This window comes from Trametes versicolor, assembly GCF_000271585.1.
Source record: "Trametes versicolor FP-101664 SS1 unplaced genomic scaffold TRAVEscaffold_7, whole genome shotgun sequence".
NCBI lineage: Eukaryota > Fungi > Basidiomycota > Agaricomycetes > Polyporales > Polyporaceae > Trametes > Trametes versicolor.
Genome location: NW_007360327.1, coordinates 696,211 through 723,500, shown reverse-complemented (window position 1 = coordinate 723,500; position 27,290 = coordinate 696,211). Strand labels below are relative to the sequence as shown.

General features: G+C 59.4%; 10 protein-coding genes and 1 non-coding gene across 11 annotated transcripts; 6 read left to right on the top strand and 5 right to left on the bottom strand.

Annotated features, from left to right (window-relative positions):
* Positions 1-932: 932 nt before the first annotated feature.
* Positions 933-1,663, bottom strand: TRAVEDRAFT_125706 (uncharacterized protein; the record flags this gene model as incomplete). Its single annotated transcript, XM_008041380.1, has 2 exons — positions 933-1,141; positions 1,213-1,663. The coding sequence occupies 2 exons, from the start codon at positions 1,661-1,663 to the stop codon at positions 933-935; spliced, it is 660 nt and encodes a 219-aa protein (XP_008039571.1).
* A 443-nt stretch (positions 1,664-2,106) lies between these two features.
* TRAVEDRAFT_65224 (uncharacterized protein) lies at positions 2,107-2,893 on the bottom strand (the record flags this gene model as incomplete). Its single annotated transcript, XM_008041379.1, has 2 exons — positions 2,370-2,893; positions 2,107-2,312 (listed from the first exon to the last, which is right to left on the bottom strand). The coding sequence occupies exons 1-2, from the start codon at positions 2,881-2,883 to the stop codon at positions 2,107-2,109; spliced, it is 720 nt and encodes a 239-aa protein (XP_008039570.1). The 5' UTR covers positions 2,884-2,893.
* A 221-nt stretch (positions 2,894-3,114) lies between these two features.
* Positions 3,115-4,219, bottom strand: TRAVEDRAFT_169064 (uncharacterized protein; the record flags this gene model as incomplete). Its single annotated transcript, XM_008041378.1, has 5 exons — positions 3,115-3,272; positions 3,343-3,569; positions 3,630-3,719; positions 3,780-3,906; positions 3,972-4,219. The coding sequence occupies 5 exons, from the start codon at positions 4,214-4,216 to the stop codon at positions 3,197-3,199; spliced, it is 765 nt and encodes a 254-aa protein (XP_008039569.1). The 3' UTR covers positions 3,115-3,196.
* A 373-nt stretch (positions 4,220-4,592) lies between these two features.
* TRAVEDRAFT_169063 (DUF1295-domain-containing protein) lies at positions 4,593-6,701 on the top strand (the record flags this gene model as incomplete). Its single annotated transcript, XM_008041377.1, has 9 exons — positions 4,593-4,650; positions 4,708-4,943; positions 4,996-5,118; positions 5,292-5,385; positions 5,439-5,541; positions 5,614-5,773; positions 5,825-5,877; positions 6,296-6,375; positions 6,433-6,701. 8 exons carry the CDS (start codon positions 4,593-4,595, stop codon positions 6,348-6,350), a joined length of 882 nt encoding a protein of 293 aa, XP_008039568.1. The 3' UTR covers positions 6,351-6,375; positions 6,433-6,701.
* Positions 6,702-6,845: 144 nt separating this feature from the next.
* TRAVEDRAFT_t123 lies at positions 6,846-6,932 on the top strand. Its single transcript has one exon. It is a non-coding gene; the product is annotated as a tRNA-Ala (tRNA).
* Positions 6,933-7,570: 638 nt separating this feature from the next.
* TRAVEDRAFT_37849 (uncharacterized protein) lies at positions 7,571-8,923 on the top strand (the record flags this gene model as incomplete). Its single annotated transcript, XM_008041019.1, has 6 exons — positions 7,571-7,679; positions 7,750-7,770; positions 7,827-8,089; positions 8,392-8,584; positions 8,698-8,736; positions 8,829-8,923. 6 exons carry the CDS (start codon positions 7,571-7,573, stop codon positions 8,921-8,923), a joined length of 720 nt encoding a protein of 239 aa, XP_008039210.1.
* A 2,843-nt stretch (positions 8,924-11,766) lies between these two features.
* Positions 11,767-13,289, bottom strand: TRAVEDRAFT_72472 (Osmotin thaumatin-like protein; the record flags this gene model as incomplete). Its single annotated transcript, XM_008041376.1, has 10 exons — positions 11,767-12,056; positions 12,128-12,211; positions 12,267-12,353; positions 12,412-12,507; positions 12,576-12,642; positions 12,698-12,799; positions 12,860-12,929; positions 13,008-13,057; positions 13,125-13,131; positions 13,192-13,289. The coding sequence occupies 10 exons, from the start codon at positions 13,287-13,289 to the stop codon at positions 11,944-11,946; spliced, it is 774 nt and encodes a 257-aa protein (XP_008039567.1). The 3' UTR covers positions 11,767-11,943.
* A 983-nt stretch (positions 13,290-14,272) lies between these two features.
* On the bottom strand, positions 14,273-15,988 carry TRAVEDRAFT_29474 (uncharacterized protein). The gene has a single exon (XM_008040925.1). It carries the CDS (start codon positions 15,284-15,286, stop codon positions 14,675-14,677), a length of 612 nt encoding a protein of 203 aa, XP_008039116.1. The 5' UTR covers positions 15,287-15,988; the 3' UTR covers positions 14,273-14,674.
* Positions 15,989-16,381: 393 nt separating this feature from the next.
* On the top strand, positions 16,382-20,345 carry TRAVEDRAFT_29473 (urease). The gene is made up of 13 exons (XM_008040924.1): positions 16,382-16,573; positions 16,632-16,855; positions 16,909-17,152; positions 17,681-18,076; positions 18,133-18,166; positions 18,215-18,324; positions 18,380-18,862; positions 18,916-18,961; positions 19,023-19,079; positions 19,133-19,245; positions 19,304-19,599; positions 19,662-19,800; positions 19,877-20,345. Exons 1-13 carry the CDS (start codon positions 16,529-16,531, stop codon positions 20,207-20,209), a joined length of 2,520 nt encoding a protein of 839 aa, XP_008039115.1. The 5' UTR covers positions 16,382-16,528; the 3' UTR covers positions 20,210-20,345.
* Positions 20,346-21,583: 1,238 nt separating this feature from the next.
* Positions 21,584-24,014, top strand: TRAVEDRAFT_59071 (thaumatin-like protein; the record flags this gene model as incomplete). The annotated part of the gene is made up of 8 exons (XM_008041375.1): positions 21,584-21,685; positions 21,822-22,043; positions 22,108-22,177; positions 22,235-22,327; positions 22,386-22,475; positions 22,539-22,622; positions 22,682-23,272; positions 23,342-24,014. 7 exons carry the CDS (start codon positions 21,584-21,586, stop codon positions 22,792-22,794), a joined length of 774 nt encoding a protein of 257 aa, XP_008039566.1. The 3' UTR covers positions 22,795-23,272; positions 23,342-24,014.
* Positions 24,015-25,063: 1,049 nt separating this feature from the next.
* On the top strand, positions 25,064-27,274 carry TRAVEDRAFT_72468 (MFS general substrate transporter). The gene is made up of 7 exons (XM_008041374.1): positions 25,064-25,264; positions 25,325-25,390; positions 25,563-25,723; positions 25,771-25,905; positions 25,958-26,117; positions 26,177-26,702; positions 26,775-27,274. The coding sequence occupies exons 1-7, from the start codon at positions 25,091-25,093 to the stop codon at positions 27,035-27,037; spliced, it is 1,485 nt and encodes a 494-aa protein (XP_008039565.1). The 5' UTR covers positions 25,064-25,090; the 3' UTR covers positions 27,038-27,274.
* Positions 27,275-27,290: the final 16 nt, after the last annotated feature.

Genomic DNA, 27,290 nt, shown 5'->3' with positions numbered 1-27,290 from the left:
ACGGCGACGCCCAGTCCACTCACTCATTGGACGACGACGCCGCGCTCGCGGCACGCCTCGCTATGGAACTCGACCACCCCCGACGGGAGCTGCGCTCGCGGCGGCCCAGCACGGACCAGCACGTCAGCAAGCGGCAGCTCGCAACGCTGACGCCGACGCCCCGGTCGGTGTCACCGCGAAAGCGCCGGCGCGTCGAGTCGTCCCCAGAGGTGGACGTCACGTCCAACCCTGCCACCACCCCCGGCACGCCAAGTCTACGGCGGACACGGAGTGCGCGTGGGTCTGTCAACGAGCGGCCGACGCCTCGCCAGAAGATTGCTCCGAGCCCGCCTCAGCGGAAGTCATCTCGTCTCACCAACGGGCGGTCGCCCGAGAAGCCGCCCGTTGTGGCTCTGCCCGAGGAGGAGGAAGAGGACGAGGAGCTACCCCAGTACGAGCCCTCCGAGCGCGCTGAATCGCAGCCGCCGGCGAACGGGGCGGCGACGGATGGCGAGACGGCGGTCGACGAGACCAAGTACGAGGACGCGGACACGCCCGCGACGGGCGCGACCGCCCCGAGCAGGCATAGCGTCCCTAGCGACGACACTATGTTCGGAGTCGACCTCGCGCGGAGCAAGCTGTCGCCCGTCGCGCCAGTTGGCCGAGTCAGCATGCCGATCAGCATGGACGGGCAAGACGGGGCTGGGGCCATGGACGACGAGGACGCGGATGCGGAAGGCGAGGAAGACATGGACGCGGAGGGCGAGCCGGACGTTGACGAGGAGGTCTGACGCGTCATGGACCCCTCGATGTTTTACCACTTTGCAGTGTGTATGTACTACATTATGCTCGAGTACTGAGGGCTATGCTGTAGGATTTTGTATCATAATCGGTGCATTCTCTCCTGTCGCAACCACGCATCTTGCTCATCACTTCTCGCCCGACTCCGACGCTCAGTGCCATCGCAGTCTTTTCTGTCTAGGTTGGACCTCCTTCGGCTGGTGCTCGTCCTGAACACACCCCGGCTGGGTCCCGTCGCGCTCACAGCACGACCACGTAAACTGGTCTGGAAATTGTATGCGGTTCTCCTCGGTGTCCATAGGCCCGTGTACGTTCTCATCCCAGTCAGCCCACGAGTCGTCCTCGCTTATTTCGAGCTCTCCTATAACGCGCATAATAATCGCCTTCAGTCCTTTGTTTCGTGATCGGCACCAAGTCGTGGAGGAAGCTCACCGTCGTGATAGATACACTCCGTCGCCCGGCGGATGGTCCCTGCATCATACTCCTTTTCGCAGTTCTCGCATATCCGCCAGCGCGGAATCATCGGCTTTGTCCGCCCGCCAGCTCCCTGGTCGGGTGCCGGTGCTGCGTTCGGCGGGGCCACCGGGAGAGGGGGAACAGCGACGAGCATGCCAAAGACGCGCTCGGTGATGGCAGGAACGCTGTCCACGAGCGCGGCGAACGCCTCGCGAACACGGTCCTCTGGGGCAGTGGCGATCGCGACGTGCAGTTGGGCGCGGGACGCGTCGTCCAACGCGTGTAGGCTGTCCAGCTCGGCCGAGTCGCGTGCGGCAACAACGGTGCGACCGTTCACGTTGGAGGGGCCGGCCGCTGGCGCGACGTCGCCGTCGTCGCTATCGCTGCTGATTGAGATGACTCCGGGGTCGTCCTGCGGATCGCTCATGGGGGTAAATGGGGGAGTGGCGAGCGAGTTACGATAGCGCGGTGGCCTCTTATATAGCGCGCGACTCCGCCACCAGCGGCCGCGTTCCATTGATCGCACGTGAGCGTGTCGAAAGCCAGGTCCTGGACCTGGTTATGACGCATGATTCGTTTGCTCATGACTATCGCGTTTGTACACCTTCCTGGAAACAGGAGCGGTGTACAGTATACCTGATACTACCGAACTCGTTCTGTGTATAAATCATCGCTGACGGTTCACTAGACGTGTTGATGGCACAGACGAGGGTGACGCAGACGCGATGGGTGAAGAAAACGTGGACGCGGAGGGCGAGCTGGATGTCCGACGCGCTGATATCTCATATATATTACAACTGCTGCATTTTCTCCTGGTCACGACCATACGTGCGTAGCTGCGCTCAACACCTCTCGGCCAAATCTCAGGGCTCAGTGTCGTCGCGGCCTTTTCTGCCCACGCTGTACTTCCCTCGGCTCATGCTCGTCCTCGACACATCCCACCTCCGTCCCGTCACAGCCACAGCACGACCATGTGAAGTTCTCCGGATACAGTCTGCGGTTCTCGGTGGTGTCCATCTCCCCGTGCACGTCCTCGTCCCAGTCTGGCCACGCGTCATAATTCATCTCCAGTCTCCCTACACATCTGCTATTAGTTCTATTGACCAACTTGAATTCTTGTATAAACAGCTGACCTGTGTGGTAGTTGCATTCCCCCGCCTGTCGGACGGCGCCCGCATCATACTCCTCTTCGCAGTTCGCACATATCTGCCAACGCGGAACCAGCAGCGCGGCTCTCGCGACTGGGGGTGCCTGAACGGGTGGAGGATATACGTTCCATGGAGGCGCGGCCGGAGGCACCATCTCCCCCGCCTGTTGAGGCGGAGGGTACGCGGGCGGCGGCACCGCGACGAGCATGCTGAAGACGCGCTCCGTGACGGCGGGGACGCTGTCTATGAGCGCGGCGAACGCCTCGCGAACGCGCTCCTCCGGCGCGGTCGCGATCGCGACGTGCAGTTGCGCGCGGGACGCGCCGTCCAGCTCGTGTGGTATGTCGAGCTCGGCTGAGCCTTGCGCGGCGAGGGGGGCGCGACGATTTAGTACGTTGGAGGGGCCAGCTACGGGTGCGACTTCGCCGTGGTCGCTGTCGCTGCTGATAGAGATGACCCCGTCGTCGTCGTCGTCGTCGTCGTCGCGTGGGTCGTTCATGGGAGCAGGTAAGTGGAGAAGGAGTGGGGCGTGCGTTTACGAAAGTGCGGTTGTCTTTTATATAGCTACCAAGCTAGTGCGGTGCGACTGGGCCCGTCGCTGACTCCCCGCGCGTTCCATTGATCGCACGTGAGCGCGTCGGGAACGAGGTAATGACGCACGATTTGTGGTGGGGTGATCAAGACATTGGTCGGGATTGTTCGTGTTTGCACAGTTGTTCAACAAGAGGTACTGTTATTGAACTCAATACAACGTGTATGAAGTGACGCTGTCAGTTCACTATCCATGAAGAGGCTTAGACGGCCTCCCAACTCTATGCCTCCCGCTCGTTCGCGTTAACGTTGGCTTGATCCGCGTCAGGCTGACGTCCCTTGTATTTTGGCATCATGCTATGCCAATCAAATCATCGTCAGACTGTGTCGACGTGCAAAGTGGTGGACAACCGATGCATGCACATACCCTTCCTGATCTGTGAGCTCCGGCAAGAGCTCGCTCTGGCCCTTGTGGCCCGACCACTTCGGGACCCCATCTGGCACCTCCATGACGCGCTGGCCATAGAAGATGTGCGCGGTGGGCTGGAAGTCGAGAGGGACCTTGCCGTCTTGGAATTTGAAGGATGAGGGGTATGCGAGAACGGTGTTACGGCCCTCGTCAAACATGGGCGAGCGGCATTCGTTACAGGAGACCTATGTTGCTACAGTGGTCAGCCAGTGTATTCACGCTCGAAAGGTGAGAGACAATCATGCCTTGCATGGGACATCGTGTACGCCTTGACGTCTTTGGGTGGAGAAGAAGTGGAGGCTGTCGTTCTCGTTCTTCACCATTCGAACGGAGGTCTGTCATGTATCACAGCGTCGGGATAAGGCCCGAACTTCGAGTAGTGGAGGGAGACATACCTTCGGGAATATCACTGCCCACTGGAAAGGCGCGCCATGGAGGTGCTGGCACTGCTTACAGTGACAATGCTTCGCGTCTACGGGATCTCCATGAAACTCGAACGCGACGTTCCCGCACCAGCATTGCCTGCGGCGCATGTGTGCGTGAATGGCGGTGCGTGGGGGCGTACTAGTCATAGGATACGAGCGTACGAGTAGTACTTGGGCTCGAAAAGATCGCCTTCGCTTCTCCAGTCGTACGGCGGCTTGTACATGAAGCCCGCTTCGCTGCTTCCTCCCTCCTGGCTGGGAATAGGTCCTTTCCATCCAGTATTCAGGATCGGCTTTTGTCGCGGTACGTCGTGATGATCCTCCGGGGGCGGATGAGGCACCACAGATTGAGCGCCGCCGGGTTTATGTTTGGGAGCCTCGGGGTGTACGTTTGGCTGCACGGACATGTTGCGTATGTTTTTAGAGCGCGGCAGAGTTGTATTATAAGTCAGCGTTACGGGACATGTTATGGAAGAGAGAAGAGTGCATTGACGCAGTTTGCTCACCTCACGGTCATGCACGTCGTAGTGGGTGATTGGATACGGAGGAGTGCGAAGCAGCCGTCTGACGTCACTTCCACCGATGTCCTGCTCTCCGCCACGTGACCGCGTCACCCACGCGTCATTCTGTCATTCGCGCAGACATGCATAACGTTACCTTTCCTCGATCGTTTGCTCGCTCGACGACTTGAACCCGAACCACCATCATCGTCTCAAGTGGGTCCGTGCGTCGCCAGCTTATAAGCCAGAAAGTCCACATACTCCCCAGCAACGCCTCGTCACCATGCCCTTCTTCTCCAAGCTAGTGCCCACCGTCGTGTCCGCGTTCGGTCTACAGACAGGTATTTGTGCATTTATATTCGTTTTGATGAACTGAATCAACATGGTGTGCGCAAAAGCGCTGGCATTGATATTCGTGCCGCAAGCAAACGAGAAATTCTACGACCTGGGAGGGTCGATAGGTTTCATCTCCACGACTCTGGTCTCCCTCTACTACCCTCACCTCAAGTTGAAATACTGGGAGCGCGTTCCAAGCGCCGTATTGCCACCTATAACTTCATTTGCGCCGAGACAGCTTTTGCTCAATGCTGCCATCCTCGCCTGGTCCACTAGACTCGGCTCCTTCCTTTTCTCTGTAAGTTGCACACCCATGCCACCTCCCGCGGTATCTCACATTATCCGCGCAGAGGGCCATGAAAGCGGGCGGCGACTCTCGGTTCGACGAGGTGAAGCATAAGCCGGCCGTGTTCGCGGGCTTTTGGATGGCACAGGCCACGTGGGTAATGCTGGTTGGACTACCGGTATATATGGTAGGCGTTCTTCTCCGGTCCAATTCTTATCAAATCATCCGGCAACCCTGCCTGAGTATACGTGATGCTACGGTAATACGAATACCAATAGTGCCTCGTCGTCACGCATCACGAGGACTTGCCGTGTCCGAGTTTAACTTCCAGCGTCCCACTCATGGTGTCTTGCTACCCAGGTGAACACTTTGTCTCCCGCAAACCATCCGGGCTTGGGACGCCTTGACTACGTCTCCTTTGCATTGCTGGCCGGTTCTTGGCTGTTCGAAATCGGTACGTAAAGCCAGTACTCGTGATGCATAGAGGCTGTCCTAACTCAGATCCAGTCGCCGACCACCAGAAGTCTTCTTGGCGCCATAGAAGGGACAACAAGGAACATGATGAGAAGTTCATCACCCAGGGTCTGTGGGGAGTAAGCAGACACCCCAAGTACGTCTTCCTGTCAACTCTATGTGCGCTTGAATTCTCAGAATGGCTTAATACCATCGATTGGCGCTGCAGTTACGTCGGCGAGGTGGGCGTATGGACGGGGATGTGGTTGCTATCTTGCGGCTCGCTGCGCAGCTCCTTCTTTCCGAAGGGAGCGTGGCTCATCGCAGGCGCTAGCCCACTCCTGACGTGGTTCCTCTTGACGCGCGTCTCAGGTGTTCCCCCTCTGGAGGTGCGTCCCGTCAGCACGCGCAATCAGGGGTACTCTGACCATTGAGTACAGCGGGCTGGGGACAAGAAGTTCGGCAACGACGCCAAATGGCAAGAATACAAGCGGTGAGTCTTCATGTCCTAGTTTTTGAATGTCGATGGCCAGTGTTCGCAGGCACTGCGGTCGATATTTCTCAGGAGGCATTCTATGACCTACTGTGGTCAGGGTTGCTTCTGAAGCCGCGCGTGTTGAATCTTCGCATCTATCCAATCGCGGAATACAAGGGGCGCCGGCTCTGCTTTCTGCAATTCACTTTGCACTAAGTCTGCTTCGCGAGTTCCCTACAGAAGCGTGTCAGCGATTGTCCCCGCCCCCACGTACTGTACATGACGTGGGTGGGCAGCGGCATCGGGCCGGATGGTACTGCTTCTTCCAGATCGTCGACTCGACTATGGACTAGCAGGCTAGGATTTTAGTCTGCCGCTTATACGACTTTGACTTGCTCGTCGATGATGTTACTGATCAAGCTTCCTCCGCGCTTAGGACCGTCCCTGTGTTTTGGCCGTGGTCCAAGGCAGGGACGGGAAAGCCCCAGTGATTGGTACCGAACATCCTGAGGCACGGTGCGTGAATCATGGTTCCCGCTCTGACCAGGAGACTATCGCTTACCGAGGGGCCAGGCACGACGGTGTCTCCTAATAGTTGGCGCCATACCGCCGGTATACAATTTGAGATGAAGCCGTGATTTCTGAGTCTATTGGACGGCGACCACGATGACCTTTCTTGTGCTCCTTGTCCGGGTCCTCCGCGCGACGTGACTTGGTAGTGGTGTACCACCATATCAGTGTATATTACGGCGTTGTTGCGATCGCGCTCAAGTTCCGCTGTTTGTCCCACGTAGAACGTGTCTCACCTGTGAACGATATACTTTGTTGGAGGTGTTCGATCGGCGTCCAGCTTCACGTACTAGTGTGCTATGAATAAAGTTGACCCTACATACGTCAGAAGGTTACACAACCGCTTCGAGTCCCGAGTGGTATGTTGTGTGGGAGGCATGCCGGCACAGGTAGCTCCGGGGGCACTAAGCCTTTATGGGCGTTTAGCACAGTGGTAGCGCGCCTGCTTTGCACTCCAGTTTGCAATCTGCATGAGGTCAAGGGTTCAATCCCCTTAACGTCCAACACTTTTTGGTCCGCAATATCGGGACGGGAAGGCAAGGTTTAACACGCGGCAGGGGAAGCACGGGGCGTTCTAGCAAGATTGATTGATTAATGGCCTGGGCGTGTGCGTCTGCGCAGATCGAGCAAACAGAATTCCAACTCTTCCTCCGCCTTCCTCGTACGGCATCAATGAAAGTTTCACGCTCCTCCTCCCGCTCGCCCCAACCCAGCGACGCGCTTAGGCGAGATCCGTTCCCCCCTCCGTCACCGTCGTCGTCCTCTTTAAATAAAAGTCGCCCCGCGAGCCCGCGCCATGAGGCCCGCCCGCACCCGACCCCCGAGACCCTGTCCTCGATGAACGCCGTCTTCCTGATATACTGCCACACCTCGCCGCCGACACCGTCTGAGATTTGACCACTGACAGCAGCTTCTTGTTCAAGGCCCTTGACAGCGCTACAGCTCCCGGTGCGCCGTCCGTATATATATACGCGCCATCCTACTCTGACAGACGTTGAAGACCAGCAGCGCGATCCACAGCTAGCTATAGGGGTGGCTCACCAGTGCACACTATCCGTGTATTGTTACCCGTTGCCCATCGCCTCGCCTCGCCACTTCTTGGTTTACCTCCGGACTACACGACGACTTCACGAAAATACGCATGGCCTCCCTCGGACCCGAAACACCAGCGGAGCTCGCTGTCAAGGCGGACTTCGGACGCAACATCTGGGCCGTCTTCCAGGACCTGTACGAGGACAAGTGGGATCAAGGTAGGAAGCACCGACCGAGCTTTCACCGTGCGCACGATGATTGACCTGCTAATGCCACCGTACATTGCAGGTCGCTGGAACACCGCAGTCGGTGGGTGTGATCCGCTCCCCGTGCCGTCGGAGCTGCTCGCTCACCGTTATCTCCAGCGCGGTTCAAAACGGCGCACGACCCCGCCGTCGTGCAGCGCTTCTGGGCGCGCGCGAAGCTGCCCGCGTGGGACGCGCTCGAGGTGCAGTTCCGCAAGGGCCCGCCGCCGTTCCTGCGGCCGGGCTGGACAAGCCCGCTCCTGGGCAAGCGGGTCGACCTCCGCTGGCTCGATGTCGGCCCGTTCGACAACATCAAGGGCTCCGTGGACGGCTGGCGGGACGCGAAGCTGCTCATCATCGAGTTCTGGGCGTCGTACGTGCAGGTCCTTCCGCTCGTGCTCGGGGCGCAGCGGGGCGTGTGTCGCTGGGGAGAGGGTGGTTCTGCGGCTTGGCGCCCGCAGGCGACTGGCTGTCGGTCGTTTGCGGGCGCGGGCGGTGGCGAAGCGCAGAAGGCTCCCGCGGCGCTCGCCTCGGGGTGCAGCCCGTGCCGCTGCGTACGTACGTCAGAGTGTGCCCATACTGACCCCGAGATCTTCCTTCGTCCGGTGCAGATGGTGCAGGGTGCGTGCAATATGGGACATACACGGCTTAATTGCCTTCGCACTGACCCGCGCGCCGTTCCCAGCCATGCCTGGCGGTCTTCCGCGACCTCGCGGTCCTCGCGCGCACGCGCCCCAACGTCAAGGTCGTCGCCTTCAACGCGGAGGGCATCTTCACGCACGCGCCCATCGACGTCGCGGCCGTGCGCCGGTTCGTCGCGCGCCGTGACGACATGGACTACCCGATATACATCGATACGCATCGGGTCGCGGTCAATTGTGCGTGTGCTCTCCCACCGCGTTCCTTGTTCCTGGCCCGCAGCGCGTCCCCCGTCCCCGTGTCCGCTGCGTCTGGCGAGAAGTGCGCTGACTAAGCGTCTTCGGTATCACAGCGATCTTTCAGCCCGGCCAGAATCTCTCTATCCCCTTGGGTGCGTGGCCCGTTTTCGCGAGCTTAATGAAACTCTCTCTCGCCGGTTCTGGGGACGTGCGGGACTGATCTCACGCGCTGCCTGTTCTCTAGCGTTCATCATCACGCCCAAGGACGGCGTCGTCCAGTGGGTGGGGAACCCCGAAGAGATGGCGGCGCCCCTCGAACGCGCCCTTGGCACCGCCTAATTGCGATCGTGCACGAAAATCTGGAACGGCGGGCTCGAAGAGAAGAAGGGGGGCCCGGGCCCTATAGCGAGGGCAGAAGTTTCTTGTATAGCCTGACGCGCCGCGGTGCGGGCGTCGAAAACCAGGGTCCCCGCCGGAACCGGAAATTTTGTTCTGTATGTATACCAAGATCCCGCCCGAATCGTGTATGCCATCGACTTCTTGGGTGCTTGTATGATATCAATCCCACAGAGTTCACTCACCCTGCGCGCCACTGCCCGAGTCCGATCGTGACGCAACTTCTGTGGGCTGTCTCCAGGGTGTTAGAGTTTCATACAAGCGTCCCGTCCCAGTTCCAGCGGGGCGGAAAGAAGGCCGGAAGCAGCCGACCTGTACAGTAAGCACAGCGCGGCGAACGAGTACGCGACGCACCGATGTCTGCAATGTGCGCTGTCTGGCCCTGCGCCGCTGACGTCTGGCAGCTCGCTCTGATGCAATGAACGCGGCTCGCCTCTTCGAGCGCGGCGTCTCAGCTCGCCGCTGCATCCCCGAGCGTTCCGAGGGCGGGCGGTCACCCAGGCACGGCGCTGGGGCATATGGGCTGGACACTCGAATCCTGACGGCCGCTCTGCACACGACGTTCCTATCTGCTTCACGTGAGCGGCTGGACGAGCGTTGCGAGACAGCACGACGTACCGGCGTTCGATGCCTCGCTGGCGTCGTTCAAATGTCTCCAGAAAGAGCCCGCAGGCAGATCAGGTGGAAGCCGGAGATGAACAAGAACACCTGGGAGGCATACGGCTTCCTTGGACGATCGCAACCTGCGCTTCTGGCCCGATAGTGAACCGTGTCAGCCCGCCTGGCGCTGGTGGCCATTGGACAAAACGCGCTCCATCAACTGCGCGGCTGGTGAAGCCACACGGGCTCGCCGCTTACACGCCGCAAGGATGTTCTGTGTCGCCGTCGCATAGTCCTGGAGATTAATTGCGTGCGTACCGGTGGCCCGTAGCAGGGCTTCCAGCCGAACACAGGGCCAGTAGGATGCGCGGGCTATCCTGGGCTCCTGCCTGCCCACAGAAGGGAAGGCGGCCACCCGACGAATAGACGTAACGGTCCGCATGGACACACTGGCCCTCACTACTGCCAGCAATGGTCACTAGCGCGAGGGCGGCCATGTCGTACCTTCTCAGAAGCCCGTACCCTTCCTGCCGCAGCGTGTAGGCGCAGTGAGCCAGCCGAACAGAAGCCAAGACCATACACCCCGCTGAGATGTGGGACTGTGGGGGCGCTAGCGGTGCAACGTTCTGCCAACAGCGTGAGCTCCGACGCAAGGAGAGGCACCGTGGGATGGCTGCGGCCGCTGACGATCCTTGACGCTCACCTATACGCCGGACAGCTGTCGTAACTGCCGGCTAATTCACCACAGGCCTGGGTCCCGCAAGGCAGGCTCGGGGGCAATGTGGCTGCCGAGTCGACGGCCGAGGGACCCTGAGCAACTGGCACATGCCAGCGGCGCAGATGGACTGGCAACGGTGTGGCGAATGCTCCTTGGCGCGGCCTTATTCGAGGCGCACAACCCGCCGCTAGCGTCCTGTCGAGGCGCCTGCTCTGTCGCGCCGCGGCACAGAAATGAACTATGCGACGGACGTCTCCTCGAGGTCGTACCAGAATAGCGGCTTCGCGATTTGTGGCCTCTCGAGCTGCTCGATATGCTAGTGAGAACAGACCGATTAAAAGGGTGTAATGAGATCCGTGAATGCAGCAACACGATCGCGGGAGCGGGTGATCCGACCTTCCAGCGGGCCATACCGCAGACGGTATGGGAAAGGAGCACACGGAGGCAGGCGTCAGAACCGGGCCTTGGCCACAGCGGACTCCCAAAAGACACTTGATAAGGGCGCCAGCCGCAAGCGAGAACGGATCCTCGGGTGCGCTGAACGGTCGAAGCCGCTCAAATTGAAGCTCCTCGTTTGCTGAGAGGTCAGATAAGCGGCCGGCCTCGTCCTGGCTCCGCTGACACTCTTGAGGCATGTCAGTGGCCACTGGGAGTAGTGAGTCTGACTAACCCAGGACTGCGACTCCCGTGGAGCAGTAGTGCAGCCGAAAGCTACTCAGAATTCAGAGAAGGTGTACTGTTGCGGAAACGCTCCGAAAACAAAAGTCCTACCGCGGTAGACATGTGCCGGAGACACCACAAGTGCCAGACGTCTTATACTCGAACAGCACAGCAGTTTAAACGAGGTGGGCCGCCCGTACGCAGGTAACTGACGTTGGCCCCAAGAACGGTGATATCATCCTATACGTACCTTTACGGAAGATATTTTGGCTCAAGGTTTCCTCCTGCATAGTGTTTGGGCGTCACAACACTTTGAACGTTACTAGCGCGCATGGTTGAGAAAGTGGGGTCTTGCCAGCGGATGATGAGAAGGTCCAACGGTAGCTACCAATTTCCCAGTGGTTATTGGTGCGGCGGGGGCTGACAGCATCCGTGACTTCGTCTTTGCCAGTGCTCGGAGTGAGCCGCGGTGAGACGCGAACTTGCTGTCACCGAAAGAGGTGCCGTGGGTATACGAAGAATAGGACTGGGGAGTTGATGGATCGAGTTCAACTCCAGGGCGTAGGACGTGAAAGAACAGGGGGAGCGGATCCAACTCAACATTCGAGACTCAAAACGGTGGTGGACGTCGGAAAGAAAGCGGGTAGACGCCCTCGCTGCTCATCGGCGCGTTTGATACACACGTGGCGGGAAAAGGTGCACATTGCACAGCACGCCCAGTAAACGCCACCAGTAAGGGCAGGGACATTCGAGATCGGGGGCACGATCGGGAGACAGCTAGGAACACGCGTGTACGGTGCTGTAATGTGTGGCAGGCACGGGCACCACACGATGCATATGTCCACATGCATCTACAGTAGGCGGCTGTCCTCCGGATACGCGGGTATACGTCATAGCGGCCGCCGACTACAAGAAGTGGGAAGTAAGAACGTATCCGGCTGCGAGAATATGTCTACAGAGTTTGAGGCTAGGGGTGGCGCATTCTTCACGGCCCGGGGCAGAAGGTGATGGTGTAGTCAGTCTGCAGCGCGGAGTCGCAGCTGAAGAGCGCTGTGGCGTCGTCGTACGCGTAGGCGTAGGCGTTCGGACAGTTACCCTCTAGAAAAGAAAGTGGCCGATATGTCAGTGGGGCCACAGATCCCTTCGAGGGGCGATCTGAATTTACGCACTGAAGTGTTCGTAATACGCCACCCCGGAGCTGGGACATTTCGCAGGGGAGTTGAATTCCCCAGAGCAGCAGTTCGGGCTGTTGTCTGAGGAGGCCGCGTTAGCCAGATTTTGACCGCCTGAACAACTGACGAAACGTACCGTAGCCAGCAAGGCCAGCGCTGCATGAGGTCTTGCACCCCCACAGCTTGCCGCTTTCGTCGGTTGGGGCGCTCAGTGGTTCCGGGCCTGCGTGAGCGGTTTATTCAGACGTTCGTCCCTGCGATGATTCATATGACGGACTCACAATTTTCTACAAGATTCACCGGGCAATCCGTAACGTGGCAGTCGGGATGGGATGGGGTAATCCTCATCGGCAAGTTGTGACCGTCGACCATAGAGACTGAGTCCCGGGCCGCCTTGCTCAGTGCCTACGACTCCTCCGGTATTGAATTGTGGATCGCTGCTTACCATCGTAGCTATCGGGAACGCCGTTGGTGCCCAAGGTAAATTCCGCCAAGGTGGCAGGAGGCACGCCCTAAGATCTCGCCTGTGAGCTAAAATTACGCGGTCCAAAGACGACTTGAACGGACCGTTCCGGTGTGGGGGTCGCATTCCAGTCCCCCGTTGCAGCCTCCGACGATGCAGCTCTCGGGTAAGTTTGCATTCTCGGCGAAATTGCACTTGCGGCGGCCCTACATTCCCGACGCCGTTAGCATGGGGCGATATATGCTGGAAAGGTGGCCAAAGCATACCCAGATCCGACCGGAGCGCCAGTTGTCGGGCACTTCGAATTTTGTGGTGTTCTTGGCAGGCTGCAGCCACCTATGACCATACGTAGTGTAAGACTATTCGGTATACCACTGATATTCATCATAGAGGGGCTAGTGAAAAGGAACTTACCCTGTAGGCTGGTTGGGCGTGGCATTGCCGACGGTCAGATCCGTGAAAATCTATTCGCACAATATACTAGTGAGCAACACGATCAAAGCTAGCGGGTGGCAGAGCAGCAAGACTCACTGCTGGCCTGGAGTCGGAAAACAGTTGTGAGTGAGGTTGCCCACTGACGATGAAAGGAGCAGCTTACCAGATGGTCTCGGTGCAATTGTTGAAGACGGTGAACTGCCGCACGGCCGCGACGTTCAGGGCCAAGACCAGGGAGACGATGGCGGAGACGGTCTTCATACTGAGCAAGCTACAGATGGGCGGGGATCAAGCAGGCGAAAGTTGTCCTGCCCTTCGTTCCCCGTCGGACGGGTCTTTTCTACTTTGTGAGCAGGCGCAGCTGGGCGCGCCCGGACGCCCTCATGACACCAGCGTTGATGCTACGAACACCCGTCTTGAGCGGCTGCACATGTTCGCTGCCTACGGTCAGTCGATGGTCGCGCGTACCTGTCTTCTATTTGAATGAGCTCGCGTGGGCGGAACACTAAGACGCCTCTACCATAAGTAATACACTTTGTTGTGGAACATATTTTGGGCTCCCATCTGTTCATCTCGGTATGAGAACCTTCTTCAAAGATGCGGCCGGCAGGATCTAGGTCATTCAGCATCCCCCCTTAGCTGTGGTTGGGTGGGTAGCAGCGGTAGAAGCTCGCAGAGAGTGTTCTATCTGCTGGAACCGAGGTGTGTAGCGTGGAGGCAGACGCCGTCAATATGTTTGGGTTTTCTTATAGGCGCAGCCACTGGCTCGGAGACCCTGGCGCGGCACAGCCGCGACGATACGATGCTTGTCGCGATGGTTCCGGTCAGAGCGTGTCACGGCTCGTAGCGAGGCCGGGCCCAGATCGTGTCCTTACAAGTGAGGAGGCATGACAGTTCCAGCCAAATCTGCCAGACACGGATAGCGCGATGACGAGAGGTGGCACGTAGAAGTCAACGATAGCAAGAAGAGTACTTGTGCGCGGCGTTGACGGTCGCAAGGCCTAATCCTAGCGTAGACGGCTGTACAAGCACTACATGTTAAATAATAACCTAGATCCAAAAAAAAAAAAAGACGGTCGCAAGGCCCGGCAGATATGCGCTCTGGTCGCACCACAGCCACCGCCGCTACAGTGGCGCGCAGCGGCACACGCCGCGATACGCCGCGTGCGATGCAACACTCCAATTTCCGCAGGAGGAATGGTTTGACACTCATCACGAACACCGATACAGTTACAGAAATGACTGGTATTAGGCGGCAAGGGGTGTGGTGGCGCATGGTGGGAGGTTACGGTGCTGTACAGATGAGTATACGACGAAGTACTACAAAGCGAGGGGGGTAATGGTCATACAAAGCGACGGTATTTTACAAGTCCAGGGATATATTCTTCAAACGAAACGATAACTGCTCCAACACATAGAGCCCGGCCGGATGAGAGGAAGTCGCGTGGGAGACCCGAAAAGAATAAGTCATGCGAGCGAGGAGGCGCCGACGCCTTCGCCCGTGCAAAAAGAGCCGCGGAGTATCTCGCGGGAGCCGGTGCCACGCACGCACCGCGCGTCCGCACGAGCCCCGGGACGAGGGCGACGACGTGGCTGCGCAGCCCGCGCCGCGCGTCGAAGGCGAAAAGGGAACGCGACTGCTGCGCCTAGAGGCTGTGGTCGACCATTTCCCAATCTTCCGGACTGACGTCGACCCACGAGGCGCCCAGCGCCGAGTCGCCACGCCACTGCGGGTCCGCATCGGCGACGAGGTGCTCGAGGGCTTCCGTCGCGGAGAGGATGGAGAGCGCAACCCTGGGCCCCATGCGCAGAATGTGCCGCCCGACGGGCGAGAGCTTCATGCGCGTCTCAATCGCGGCGCGGTATAGGTCTGGCTCGCGCTTCTTGGTGCAGGGCAGTGAGGGACGCTCGCCGAGCGTGCGCTGCACCGGGGCGAGTGGCGAGGATGTGCGCGGACGTGGGACGGTGCGGCGGGAGGTGAGAATGAGGATCTGGGACGACGAGGGTTGTGGCGTCGCGGGCGCGGTATGGAGGGTCGGCGAACGCAACGGCGTCGTTCTCCGTCTGGGGGTGCGCATCCGCTGGTCGTACTGGCCGATAACGAGACTGTCAAGGGCGGTGTAGGACTTTGTCGGCCCGTCTCGCCCATAGAGTGGCGTGTACTCGGCGGCCTGCATGTCCGCGAGGGAGAGGTAGGAGCCCGTGCGGCGAAGCGAGGTCCGGGCGGACTTGAGAGGTGCGGGCGTCGAGAAGGACATGGTGCGTTTCCGCGGGATGTGGGAGGTCGGGGACGCAGGGGTCGGGAGGGCCACAGCGCAGGACATGGACGAGCTTAAGTGCGGAGACGAGGAGGAGCGACTGGCCGGGATGGAGTCGGAAGGACAAAGGGTGATCCTCCGCAGACACAAAGCGCGGGGTATAATACCACCCAGTGCCCCACCCCACGTGACCTCCCTTGCCCGATTTGGTGCCCCGGGCGCCGGCGCCTAGCATCGCACTCGAGTCAATCCGCCACTCTCGTCGGCCATGCTGAACCCACGACGCTGTGTTCCGTCCGAGCTTTCGTACTGCTGGTCATCCGGCGCGCTGATGCAGTGTATGGCGTCGGGAGCGGCGGCGCGCCGCGCACAGCTCCCGCCCAGAGACCCAAGTCAGAGCAAGGCGCGTGCTGTGCGCGCATGGACAGACGTGCTTCCACGGAGGCTGATATGCTTGATGCCAAACGTTCACCGGCGTCGCGACCGCAACTATCACTCCGAGGATGCCTAGCAGAACCTCGGAGCTCGCTGGAAATAGCATTTCATCTCTGCAGGACAATTCAACGCGACGTGAGAGCACAACGATTGTGTCCCAGTGGTGGCACACAATTAACGATCGGTAAGCCCAGAACTCACGACGGTCCTGAGCGGCGCGCGCATCCCAATCAAGCTTGTTGTCCCACCCCGCCCTGTCCCGCCGCGAGGTACGCGCTGACCCGACGTGTGCGGGAGGCACCGTAACAGGCCGCTGTGGTTTCGCTGGAACATCCCGATGCTAGCCGCTAGGGCAGTGTCTGGAGACCGGAGTCATAGGAGACGTCAATCCAAGTGAAGCAGGGTTCCATTGCTAAGAAGAGGTGTAGCAGGGAGTGTAGCAGATGAACAGACGACAGATGGGGATGAGGAGGAAGAACGAGGAGACGAACACAGCGTCCTCTGCTCGACTCGCCGCCTCGAGGCATCAAAAAATCTTATCTAGGCCCAGCGAGATCTTATCTAGCCTTCCCCGCCCAGGGACGCGTTCAGTTGCTACTTATCGCACTGCGCGTGCCGCACTTATCGTCCTGCTAGCCCCTCTCCAAATGAAGTCTTCTCTGTGTCTCCCAGCGTCCTCGTCCACCCTGTGCGCGACACGGCCCACCTCGTGTACACCGCAAGGCAGAGCAGCTTCGCGAGACAGCGCATTTTAGGCGCAACCACCGCTTTGACAACGTTGACGCGAGCAGCAGCAGTGCGGCGACTATGCGTCTCTTACCACGAGAGGAAGCCAAACTCCTCCTGCACCAGGTACGCCGCAGTGCATGCACCCCAGAGACAATCACTGACGGGACCAAACGCGTCGTAGGCGGGGTTCCTTGCGCAGAAACGGCTCGCGCGAGGACTCCAGCTCAACCAGGCAGAAGCCATCGCCCTGATCGCTTCCCAGCTGCAGGAGCGAATCAGAGATGGCAAGCATTCCGTGGCCCAGCTTATGCAGCACGGCAAGTGTCTGCTCGGAAGACGGCACGTCCTCCCCGGCGTGTCCGCACTCCTCCACGAGATCCAGGTCGAGGGCACGTTCCCCGATGGGTGAGCCCGTCCGATTGCCTATATATGCATGCATGCCGAACGCGCCATACTAGTGTGTTCCTCGTCACCGTGCACGATCCGGTTTGCACGGACGAGGGCAACCTGGAAGCGGCGCTGTATGGGTCGTTCCTGCCAGTGCCCGCGAACGACGTCTTCCCGATTATCGTCGCCACGGACTACTCTGCGGAGAATGCACCGGGCGCGGTCGTCGTGGTGAAGAAGAGCAGGATTAGTATCAACCAAGGCCGAGAGCGCATCCGGCTGCGGGTGACTAACAACGGAGACAGACCCATCCAGGTGCGCAATCTCTCATGTCGTGGGTAGGCGCAGATGGGACGCTATCTTTAGACATTTGTTTCGAGGACACCCTGAAACATTGGAAGTGAGCAACTGTATTCATAGTTCTCACACCACTGTTTCGGGATGTGAGGCGGATCTTGGTCTACAGTTCACCTTGCAATGACAGGCGCACATCTCCTTTTGCGAGCATGTATGACTATAGGCTGCCTAGCGCAAAGCCAGGATCTGGAAGGCTTGGTCACCGTCTGGATACATCCAGAGCGGTGTAACAGCACGGCTAAACCTCAACGCTGCGGAACTCCCTCACGTCGATATCTGTGGAATTATGCTCTCATTCCCGGGCAGCCTGAGTGACAGCTGCGCGTGTAGTCGACTTCTCTGCATTTCATGTCAGAATGGAATGGGCAAATCATTCTGACAGCGTCCTTGCCGGCATGTATGGTCGATGCCGGAGGATCGCATCCTTGCGTGAATTTCCGTGCACATCTCCGGCGACATGGCTGACATATTCCATTCCCTATGTAGATCGGTTCGCACTACCATTTCATCGAGACGAACCCCTTGCTGTCGTTCGACCGTGGAAAGGCGTACGGCAAGCGCCTCGACATCGCGGCCGGGACCGCCGTGCGCTTCGAGCCCGGCGACTCGAAGACGGTGACGCTCTGCGCGATCGCGGGCGCAAAGATCATCACCGGCGGCAACCGTCTCGCGACTGGGGTCGTCGAGCCGTCGATTGCCGACGACATCGTGCGCAAGCTTGTGCAGAAGGGATTCGGGCATGTCCCCGAGCCCGGCGCACTGGAGGTGCACGAAGACACGGACATCGGGCGCGAGGCGTACGTGGCGATGTTCGGCCCCACGGTTGGGGATCGTGTTCGCCTTGGAGACACTGCGCTCTGGGTGGAGGTCGAGCGCGACGAGGTGCGTCTAGGTGGTCGGTATGCAGGGCTGCTGCTGATGTCTTGCACGCATGTCAGTGTGTCTACGGAGATGAAGCCAAGTTCGGTGGAGGTAAGTCAGACGTCACCCACAGAGGAATTCTACTGATCCTCATTTCAGGGAAGACGATCCGCGAAGGAATGGGCCAAGCCACAAACAGGCCGGCCGCGGAGACCCTCGACCTGGTCATAACCAACGCGCTCATCGTGGACTGGACCGGCATCTACAAGGTGCGCTTCCCTTCATGCTGTCGCCGGCCTGTATCTGACCGCACCTCCCTGCCAGGCGGACATCGGGGTCAAGGACGGCGTGATCACAGGTATAGGCAAGGCTGGCAACCCAGATGTCATGGCGGGGGTGCACCCGAGCCTCGTCATTGGCTCAGGCACGGAGGTGATCGCAGGCGAGAAGCTCATCGTGACCGCGGGCACCATCGACGCCCACTGCCACTTCATCTGCCCGCAGCAGGTCACGGAGGCGCTCGCGGTGGGCACGACGACGATGATTGGGGGCGGGACGGGCCCGAGTGCGAGCACGAACGCGACGACGTGCACGCCGAGCCCGTTCTATATGCGTCATATGCTGGCTGCGATGGACGGGCTCCCGATGAACTTCGCGATCACGGGCAAGGGCAACGACACCGGTCCGAACGCAATGGAGGATATCATCAAGGCTGGCGCGGCGGGCTTGAAGTTGCACGAGGACTGGGGCTCGACGCCGTCCGTCATTGTCACCGCGCTGGATATCGGCGACAAGTACGACGTTCAGGTATGTTCAAACGTCTCCGGACATACGACATGCCGCTCACAGACGCCGTGCAGGTCAACATACACACGGATACTTTGAATGAGAGTGGCTTTGTCGAAAGTGCGTTCCCATCGGCTGCAGTTTGGAGTCCTAAGGACCGCTCCTCATACTTCTATCCCAGGTACCATCGCTGCGTTCGGAAACCGCACGATCCATACCTATCACACTGAAGGCGCAGGTGTGTGTTTCATCCATACCGTGCTCCTCTTGACAGCGTTTGACCGGTCACAGGCGGCGGTCATGCCCCTGACATCATCGTTGTATGCGGGCTGGACAATGTCCTACCGTCGTCCACGAACCCCACCCGCCCCTACACCGGCAACACCCTGGACGAGCACTTGGATGTATGCCGCCCAAATAGCCTTTCCACCCTGCATTCCACGCTGACAGCGGACCCCACAGATGCTGATGGTCTGTCACCACCTGGACCGCTCCATCCCGGAGGACCTGGCGTTCGCCGAATCCCGCATCCGCGCAGAGACCGTCGCCGCCGAGGATGTGCTCCACGACACGGGCGCGATCTCCATGATCAGCTCCGACTCGCAGGCGATGGGGCGCATCGGCGAGGTGGTCAGCCGGACGTGGCGCACCGCCAGCAAGATGCGCGAGTTCCGCGGCCCGCTCGCTGCGCTGGGCGACTATGACGGGCACGACAACGCCCGCGTGAAGCGCTACATTTCAAAGTACACCATCAATCCGTGAGTTCCGCCCGACCGCTGCTGGATTTGCACGTATTGACTCCCGGTGACTCTCGCGCTAGGGCTATCACGCACGGCATCAGCCACCTCGTCGGACAGGTCGCGGTCGGAACCCTCGCCGATTTGGTGCTGTGGAAGCCTGAGAACTTCGGCGCTAAGCCGGAGATGGTGCTCAAGTCCGGCGTCATAGCATGGGCACAGGTTCGTCCCGTTCCGGCAGCCTCTTACTCGCACTCATACTGACTCTCTCGCTTTCCAATTCTGTGCGTGCACGCAGATGGGCGACGCGAACGCCTCCATCCCTATCGTACAGCCCTACATGGGCCGCCCGATGTGGGGCGCGCACCCGGCGTCGGCCGCGCTCAACTCCGTGTCGTTCGTGTCGGAAATCTCCATCTCGTCGGGTGTCATCGCGTCGTACGGGCTCAAGAAGCGCTTCGAGGCGGTGCGGAACTGCCGCGCGGTGACGAAGAAGGACATGAAGTGGAACGACGCGACGCCGAAAATGACGGTCGACCCTGAGAACTACGAGGTGCATGCGGACGGCGAGCTCCAGGACATCGCGCCCGCGACGCACCTTCCGCTTTCTCGGTACTACAACCTCTTCTGAAAGTGCAGCTCCGAGGGCGTAATTAAGAGAGGGCCAAGGCACAAAAAGGCACGACGCAGTCCGAAGTCAAAGAGAAGGTTCATTGGAGCTCCTTGTACTATATCACTGATTCTACCGCCGTTAAGCAATACAGTTGTTAACGCTGAACCTCGGCACGGATGGTTCCTTTCCGTACATGGAGTACAAGTGCGAGGGCCCAGCTCTGTCGCGGCGTCAGAATAGACTGTGTGCGTCCGATAGCTCCGCTCCCTGTCGTTCTTTATGGCTACATAACCGCGGATGACCATGTCAGCTGTCTAGATACACCCATGGGAAGGAATCTCGTCAGCATATACTCCAAGCGAGAAGGTATTGAACAAGAACGTGCGCCCGCATGAGGGAGGAGACTTGTACCCGGCCGATCATCACTCCGTTTGATCACAGTCGGACGGCTTCTTGAGTTCTCGTGTCGTCACCGACACTCAGCTGTGCGCGCCGCATACTCGGCCGGCTCGCAATTAGGCTATGCGACACCTTGACACGGCACAGCTCTACCTCCGTTCAAGCCGAGCCGTCAGTATGGACCCCACGAAGTGGGTCTAGGTATATAATTTTGTTGCCGGTAGGTGCCTCGACCAAGGAAGATTACAGGCGCATTCAGGATCTTACAAAGGACGGACGACCATCCTAAGAACTAGTGGGTATTTTTGTTCTTTGCTGATACATTATACATTAGTGCACGATTGCTGATCATCCTCCAATAGCCGACGACGATGCCACAAGGCCGAGCATATGCTTCAGAATGCTGCGCCGCGGTGGCGGTGGTGCGCAGCCCTCGATATGGCAGTCGCTCTAGTTCGCGGCTACGTATCCCATCGCGAAGCCCCCGCGCACTTGACCATCCGCCGCCACCGCGCCGCCATCGGCATCCGCAACCATCAGCAGATACGCAGCGTCCCCGCCTTCTCGCAGCTGCAATCACAGGTCACAGCACGATCTCCCGAGGCGCACGAGAAGCCTGCCGAGGCGGCGCGACGTCACAGCTGCCAGTTTGTCTGCGAGGTTGGTCTCGGCGCGCCGTCGCATCTTGCGGCATATGCGAACGGTGTAATGCCTGATGCGCTCTTCGTGGGCACTGGGCCACCGGCAGGTGGAGGTGGAGCTGTTGCCGTTTGGTCCGCTCGTCTCGACAGGCTGGCGACCAGCATCCGGCTTCGGGCGCACATGTGCGGGCTGGTCTCCCTTCACGTTCGTGGCGGGTGACCACAGCAACTTGGCGCTGCTCGAGGTATAAAGACCCTGCAGTCTATGCTGGAAACGAACAGAGCATCCTGTGCCCTGCCCAGCTCATCATCTCAGTCTACGACCACCGCACGCTCGTATACTTTTTTCATCATGAAGAGCTTCATCGCAACCGTCACCCTCGCCGTGCTCGCCGCGAAGGCGTCCGCCCGGACGTTCACGGTCGTCAACAACTGCCCGTTCACGATCTGGTCAGTCCCGCCACCGAGTACCCTCTCCCTACACTATTACTGACCGTATCCATTTACTCGCAGGCCTGCGGTATGTGCCGCCCTGCTTCGCTCGCCCATCCTTACACTTTGAACCAGTACTGACGCGACGACCCTCTCAGCTGTTCACCGACCTCAACGTCGGCTCCGCCACCCCCGACCAGCCGACCGGCTGGGAGCAGGACGCCGCCCAGACCGTCTCGTTCACCGTCCCCGACAACTGGCAGGCGGGCCGCATCTGGGGCCGCCGCGACTGCGACTTCAGCACGGGCACCCCGGGCCCGAACCAGTGCCTCGACGGCGGCTGCAACGGCGGCCTCGAGTGCGACCCGCACACCGGCACGGTACGCGTCTCTCGCCAAGTTGTCTGGACTTTGTAGAACATGTGCTGATCCTGGGTCGCTGCAGGGTGTTCCTCCCGCCACCGTTGCCGAGTTCACCCTGGGCGTCGCCGGCGGTGCGCCCGACAACTACGACGGTAAGCTTCCCCCGTTTCGTCTAGCAGACGGACGCGTTGCTAATGCGCCCATTTCAGTGTCCCTCGTCGACGGGTTCAACCTGCCTATGGCTGTCACGAACAGCGCCGGCTGCCACGAGGCTTCTTGCCCGGTCGACCTCAACCCGAACTGTGAGTCGGCACCCCTCTGACGAACCCCAACGTCGACTTAATAGTAGCCACATTGTAGGCCCCACCGAGCTCAAGGGCCCCTTCGACTCGAACGGCGTCGCCGTGGGCTGCAAGAGCGCCTGCGCCGCGGGTCTCGGCGGTGACCCCGGTACGTCTCACCGTCTCTTCCTGACTGCATATAATGTATGCTGATTGCCTCTCCTGCACGCAGCGAACAACCCGAACTGCTGCTCGGGCAGCTTCAACACGCCCGCGACGTGCCCGAACTCCGGCGTGCAGGACTACTCCTACTTCAGTACGCCTCTCTCTCGTTCTTGGCATGGAGTCAACCGTGAGCTCATTGGGACCGTGCAGAGTCGAACTGCCCGGACTCGTACGCGTACGCGTTCGACGAGTCAAGCGGGACCGCGCTCTGGACGTGCGACGCGGCCTCGGCGGCGGACTACACCATCACGTTCTGCCCGTAAGCGGACTCGAGGAATATGGCGCGCACGACGCTCGTTCGCCCAGCTCGAGAGAATTCGGACCCTTCTTGATCTCAGACACGCGCGAGAGTGGAGGCATAATGATGGCATGTAACATAGGATACGAGGCATACACAGATTCAGGCATACATGGTGGTGGGGTAGTGATGGTGCGGTGGTGGTGGTACAAGATACAAACGACGACGACAACTTCTCGGTTCTCGAGACTCGGGGCCTAGCTCCCGCGAGACGGGGGACACCCGCTCAGAGCATCATCGACCGCCGGACCTGGAACGTCGCGCGGAACCGCAGCAAAGCAAGCGTGTCCTCCGCATACGCCGAGTCCAGGCTGATGTCCTCGAGTTTGTCCTCGATCATGGGGCGCGCGAGCTGCGCCCACAGCGAACCGCCGCGGTTTATGAGGTACTTGCAATCATGACAATTCCGGCCCGTGCAGTCGAAGTCGTTGCATTGCCGTGAACTATATACAGCGCGCGTCAGTTCAGACATCGAGGCAAGACAGAAATAGAAGGCAGGAGTGGCGACGTACCCGAACTTGGGCCGACTCTCGTACAACTGCAACGGCGCCCTCTTGTGAGGCCCAGTCTCGCGAGCAGGACGCTTTCGGTGGGTGGGACAGAGAGGGTCGCCTTGACATTCGCTTGGGGGGTGCTCGATCTTCGCAGTCACAGTGGTCTGTGTACCTTGCGCGTCCTCGAGTGGCTCTGGAACCTCCACGATCTTCTCCGCTTCCTGTACACGAGCGACGGAAGCGATCCGTTGAATCCGCGGGGGCGCCGAGGACGGACGTGGCGGGAGCGGGTGAGTGGCGCGGTTGCCCTGCGCCTGAGCTACCGTCGGCGGCTTTGGCAAAGGCCTTGCTTGGGTCCTTTGCGGCACGGGTGCGAGCGCAGCGAGGGGCGGGCGGTGGGGAGTGCGACGCGACCCTATAGGCGAAAGCTGTCGCTGGGGCAGCTCGGAGGGATCCAGGACGGAGTCTCCGAAGGTGTTGAAGCCAGCTAGGCTCTGCCAGGAGGGTAGCGTGAAGGACCGCGGCTTCTCCGCCCGAGGAAGGTCATACATGCGCCTGTTCATGGTGGACCCAGGGAATGTGATAGTATCCCAAAAGGCAGAGTCGACCAGCATGGTACTGCCATTTACCTCCGCTACGACGAAGGGGCTATCAAACGCTGACGAGAAAGGGTGGCGCATAGAGGAGGTGTGAGTGGCTTGCATGGACAACATACTCGTACGGGAGAGTGTAGAATGGAGAGAAAACTGTACCGTCGCGGAGGGTTAAGTAGGTGGCGGAGGTGGCTAAGAGGCGTGGGTGGTTACGCTTGGGCCTTGTTCTGAAATCACAAATGAACGTGAGCGTGACGATGAGCCAGGGTCGTGGTTGATATGGGAGCAAGCCATGGCTAGGGGACCGGGATCTCGAAGCGAGGCTAGGTAGGTACCATTGACGCGACGTAGGCGGGTAGCTAGCCTTTGCCAGTCTGATTTGCGCCCAAGGGCCCTGAGAGAAAGGATAGGCGAGGAGGTCGGAACGGCCCTAGACACCGCAGCGAGCGGCAACGAAGGAAGAAAGGACAAGGCGGCGTATGGACCGCACTGATCGAGACGCCGGGATTTGTCGCTATTTTACGTGTGCCAGAGATCCAGAGTGTGCGAGCGCGCCATTGAGTCGTCCGTGGGTCGCACAGGAGCAGCTGACGAGGAGAGTACCGCAGTTGAGTTGGAGAGGAGGCAAGATGAGAGGAAGACGAGAACGGCGGACTGCCCTCCACTGCTGCAACACACTTACCAGCGCCTAAAAACCACGTGGCAGCCGATCATTATTACGGAATCATATTGCTCAAACGCGCAACTCTGAGCAGAAAAACGAACACAGGGTTCACCTTTCTTCCGCTCCCCCATCTTTCTCCGCCAATCGCTTCGTCGGCGCGTCGCCCCGCACGTCCAGCCATGCATCTGGCAGTCAATTTGCCGCAGTAAACACCGCCCTGGTGCAAATGAGAGAGGACGCGGGCGAGTCGGTAGTTAAAATTGTGAGAGAACGAGGATCGCGAACGTCGACGATTTCTGACAAGAATGTCATGGGTGCGTCTATTTAGGTAATCGCATTGATAGAGCCCTCAGTGCCGTCTCCTTTGAGTCATCGGCTTTCCGCCGAACACAGCGCACTTATAATGCTCTCTGTCCGGCCCACAGCATGCTCAGTGTCTCCCCTTGACCCTCAATTCCCTCCTCTTTCTCTCCGTCTTTCCCCCCTTCCTTTCACTCCGTTTCTCTTGTCATGACCGCGCGACTCGACCAAGCCGACGAGGAGACGCCTCTGCTCCCCGAGGAACACCAGGCACCCCACAAAAGAAAACATACGCCCATTCCTTGGGGGCAGTTCGCGATTATCCTCATTCTGCAGCTCGCGGAGCCTCTTACGAGCCAGGTCATTAATCCCTTTGCGCCAGATGTAAGCAGCACACAAAGATCACACACCAACCGCACTCAAGTCTAACTTTTATGTGTGTAGCTTATACGGAACATCGGGATTACCCATGGAGATGAGACGCGGGTGGGATACTATGTTGGGCTGATGGTACGTAACTCTACATCTTGCCGACTTCGTAAGAGAACCACCGGGGACGGCGATCCGGCATTCTGTCGGGCAAACGAGAACTACCACTGCGGGAATCCTCGCACGCCTCATACGCGCTCTCTAGTATCGCGACAAAGTACTCGGTCGAAGTCGCTCACTGTGATATGTACAGCAATCCATCTTCTACGCGACGCAGGCTCTCACCGTCCTGCACTGGAGTCGCATCTCGGACCACGTAGGACGCAAGCCAGTCATCATGATCGGGCTTATGGGCCTCTCCATATCCATGTACTGCTTCGGTCTGTCGCGGACGTTCTGGGGAGCTGTGATCAGGTACGTGAATCAGGCACCTTTCAATGCCTCTTTCTAACCGTCCACAGCCGGAGTCTCAATGGCGCTCTGAACGGCAACATCGGAGTCATGAAGAGTGTGTTAGCTGAGATCACAGATCCCTCGAACATAGCGCAGGCGTACGCCTTTTTGCCCCTCGCGTGGTCCACAGGCGCGACTCTAGGGTAAAGCTATCTGCTCTTCTGTGCAAGTACACTCGGCTCACTTCTCCAACAGTCCTATGATCGGCGGCACTTTATCGCGGCCCGCAGAGCATTTCCCTAACGTATTCGGACACATTGAGTTCTTCAAGACCTATCCTTATTTCCTTGCATGTGCCATCCCCGCGACCTTCTCAGCCGTCGCGTGTTTCGTTACTCTGTTCTACCTGAAAGAGGCACGTTGATCTTCCACCTTCCAATCTCGCCATTGCTAACGCGCCCTGACTTTCCACAGACCGTCCGCAACCCCATCTCCGTCCGCCAACTCCTCCGCCTCACCCCCAAGGCCAAAACCGCCACCGCCGTCGACCACAACGTGCTGGTGCCCAAGTCCACGCTGGCCGCCTCGGACGCCGCGCGCCCGCTCCCGCTTCGGCAGCTGCTCACCCCGCGCGTCATTATCGCAGCGGGCAACTACGCCTTCCTCGCGGTCGTCGACATGACGCTGCGCGCGATCCAGCCCGTATTCTACTCAACGCCAATCGCGCTGGGCGGGCTCGGGCTTAGCCCGCAGACGATCGGGCTCATCCTAGCGCTGTACGGGATGATCAACGGGGTGCTGCAGATATTCTTCTTCGGGTGGATACACGACCGGTTCGGGACGAAGCGCGTGTATATTACGGGCATCGCGAGCATGCTGCCCGTGTTCGCGCTCTTCCCGGTCATCAACGAGCTCGCGCGCATCGAGGGTCTGAGCCGCGGTGTGTGGGCGCTCGTGTTCGGCCAGGCACTCCTCAGCATCGCCGTCAACTTCTCCTACGGTCAGTCCCCTCTCCCCCTCTGTTTTTTTTTACCAGCGTGAATGCGCGAGACTGATATTCCGGCGTGCGTAGGTTGCGTCTTCATCTTCATTACCGCGTCCGCGCCGAACAAGACATCGCTGGGGTCCGTGAACGGGCTGGCGCAGATGCTCGTGTCCGTAATGCGCATGGTGGGGCCCGCGACTGCGAACTCGCTCTTCTCGCTCTCGATCGACGAGAAGCACCACTACATGGGCGGCTACCTCGTGTACTACGCGCTCTCCGCGCTCGTGTGCGTCGCGGTGGCCGTTGGCACCGCCCTGCCCGAGCACACGATGTCCGACGACGAGGCGTGAGCCGCCAAGCGCGCGGGACTAGGATATGTATGTATGGGCAGAGGGTTGAGTGTGCAAGAGGTATGTTAGTGGCGGTGTGGGTGAGATATGGGTGTGGGTTGGACGCGGACGGATTCACGAACATTCACGAGCGGGGTCTTATAGAGAGAGAGACAAAAGAAGAGAACCGCACCAGAGTATAGCCATATTCCCAGCCTGAGCGATATCCTTCACAGTAGGTATAGATGGAATAACACCAACATTATCATCATCA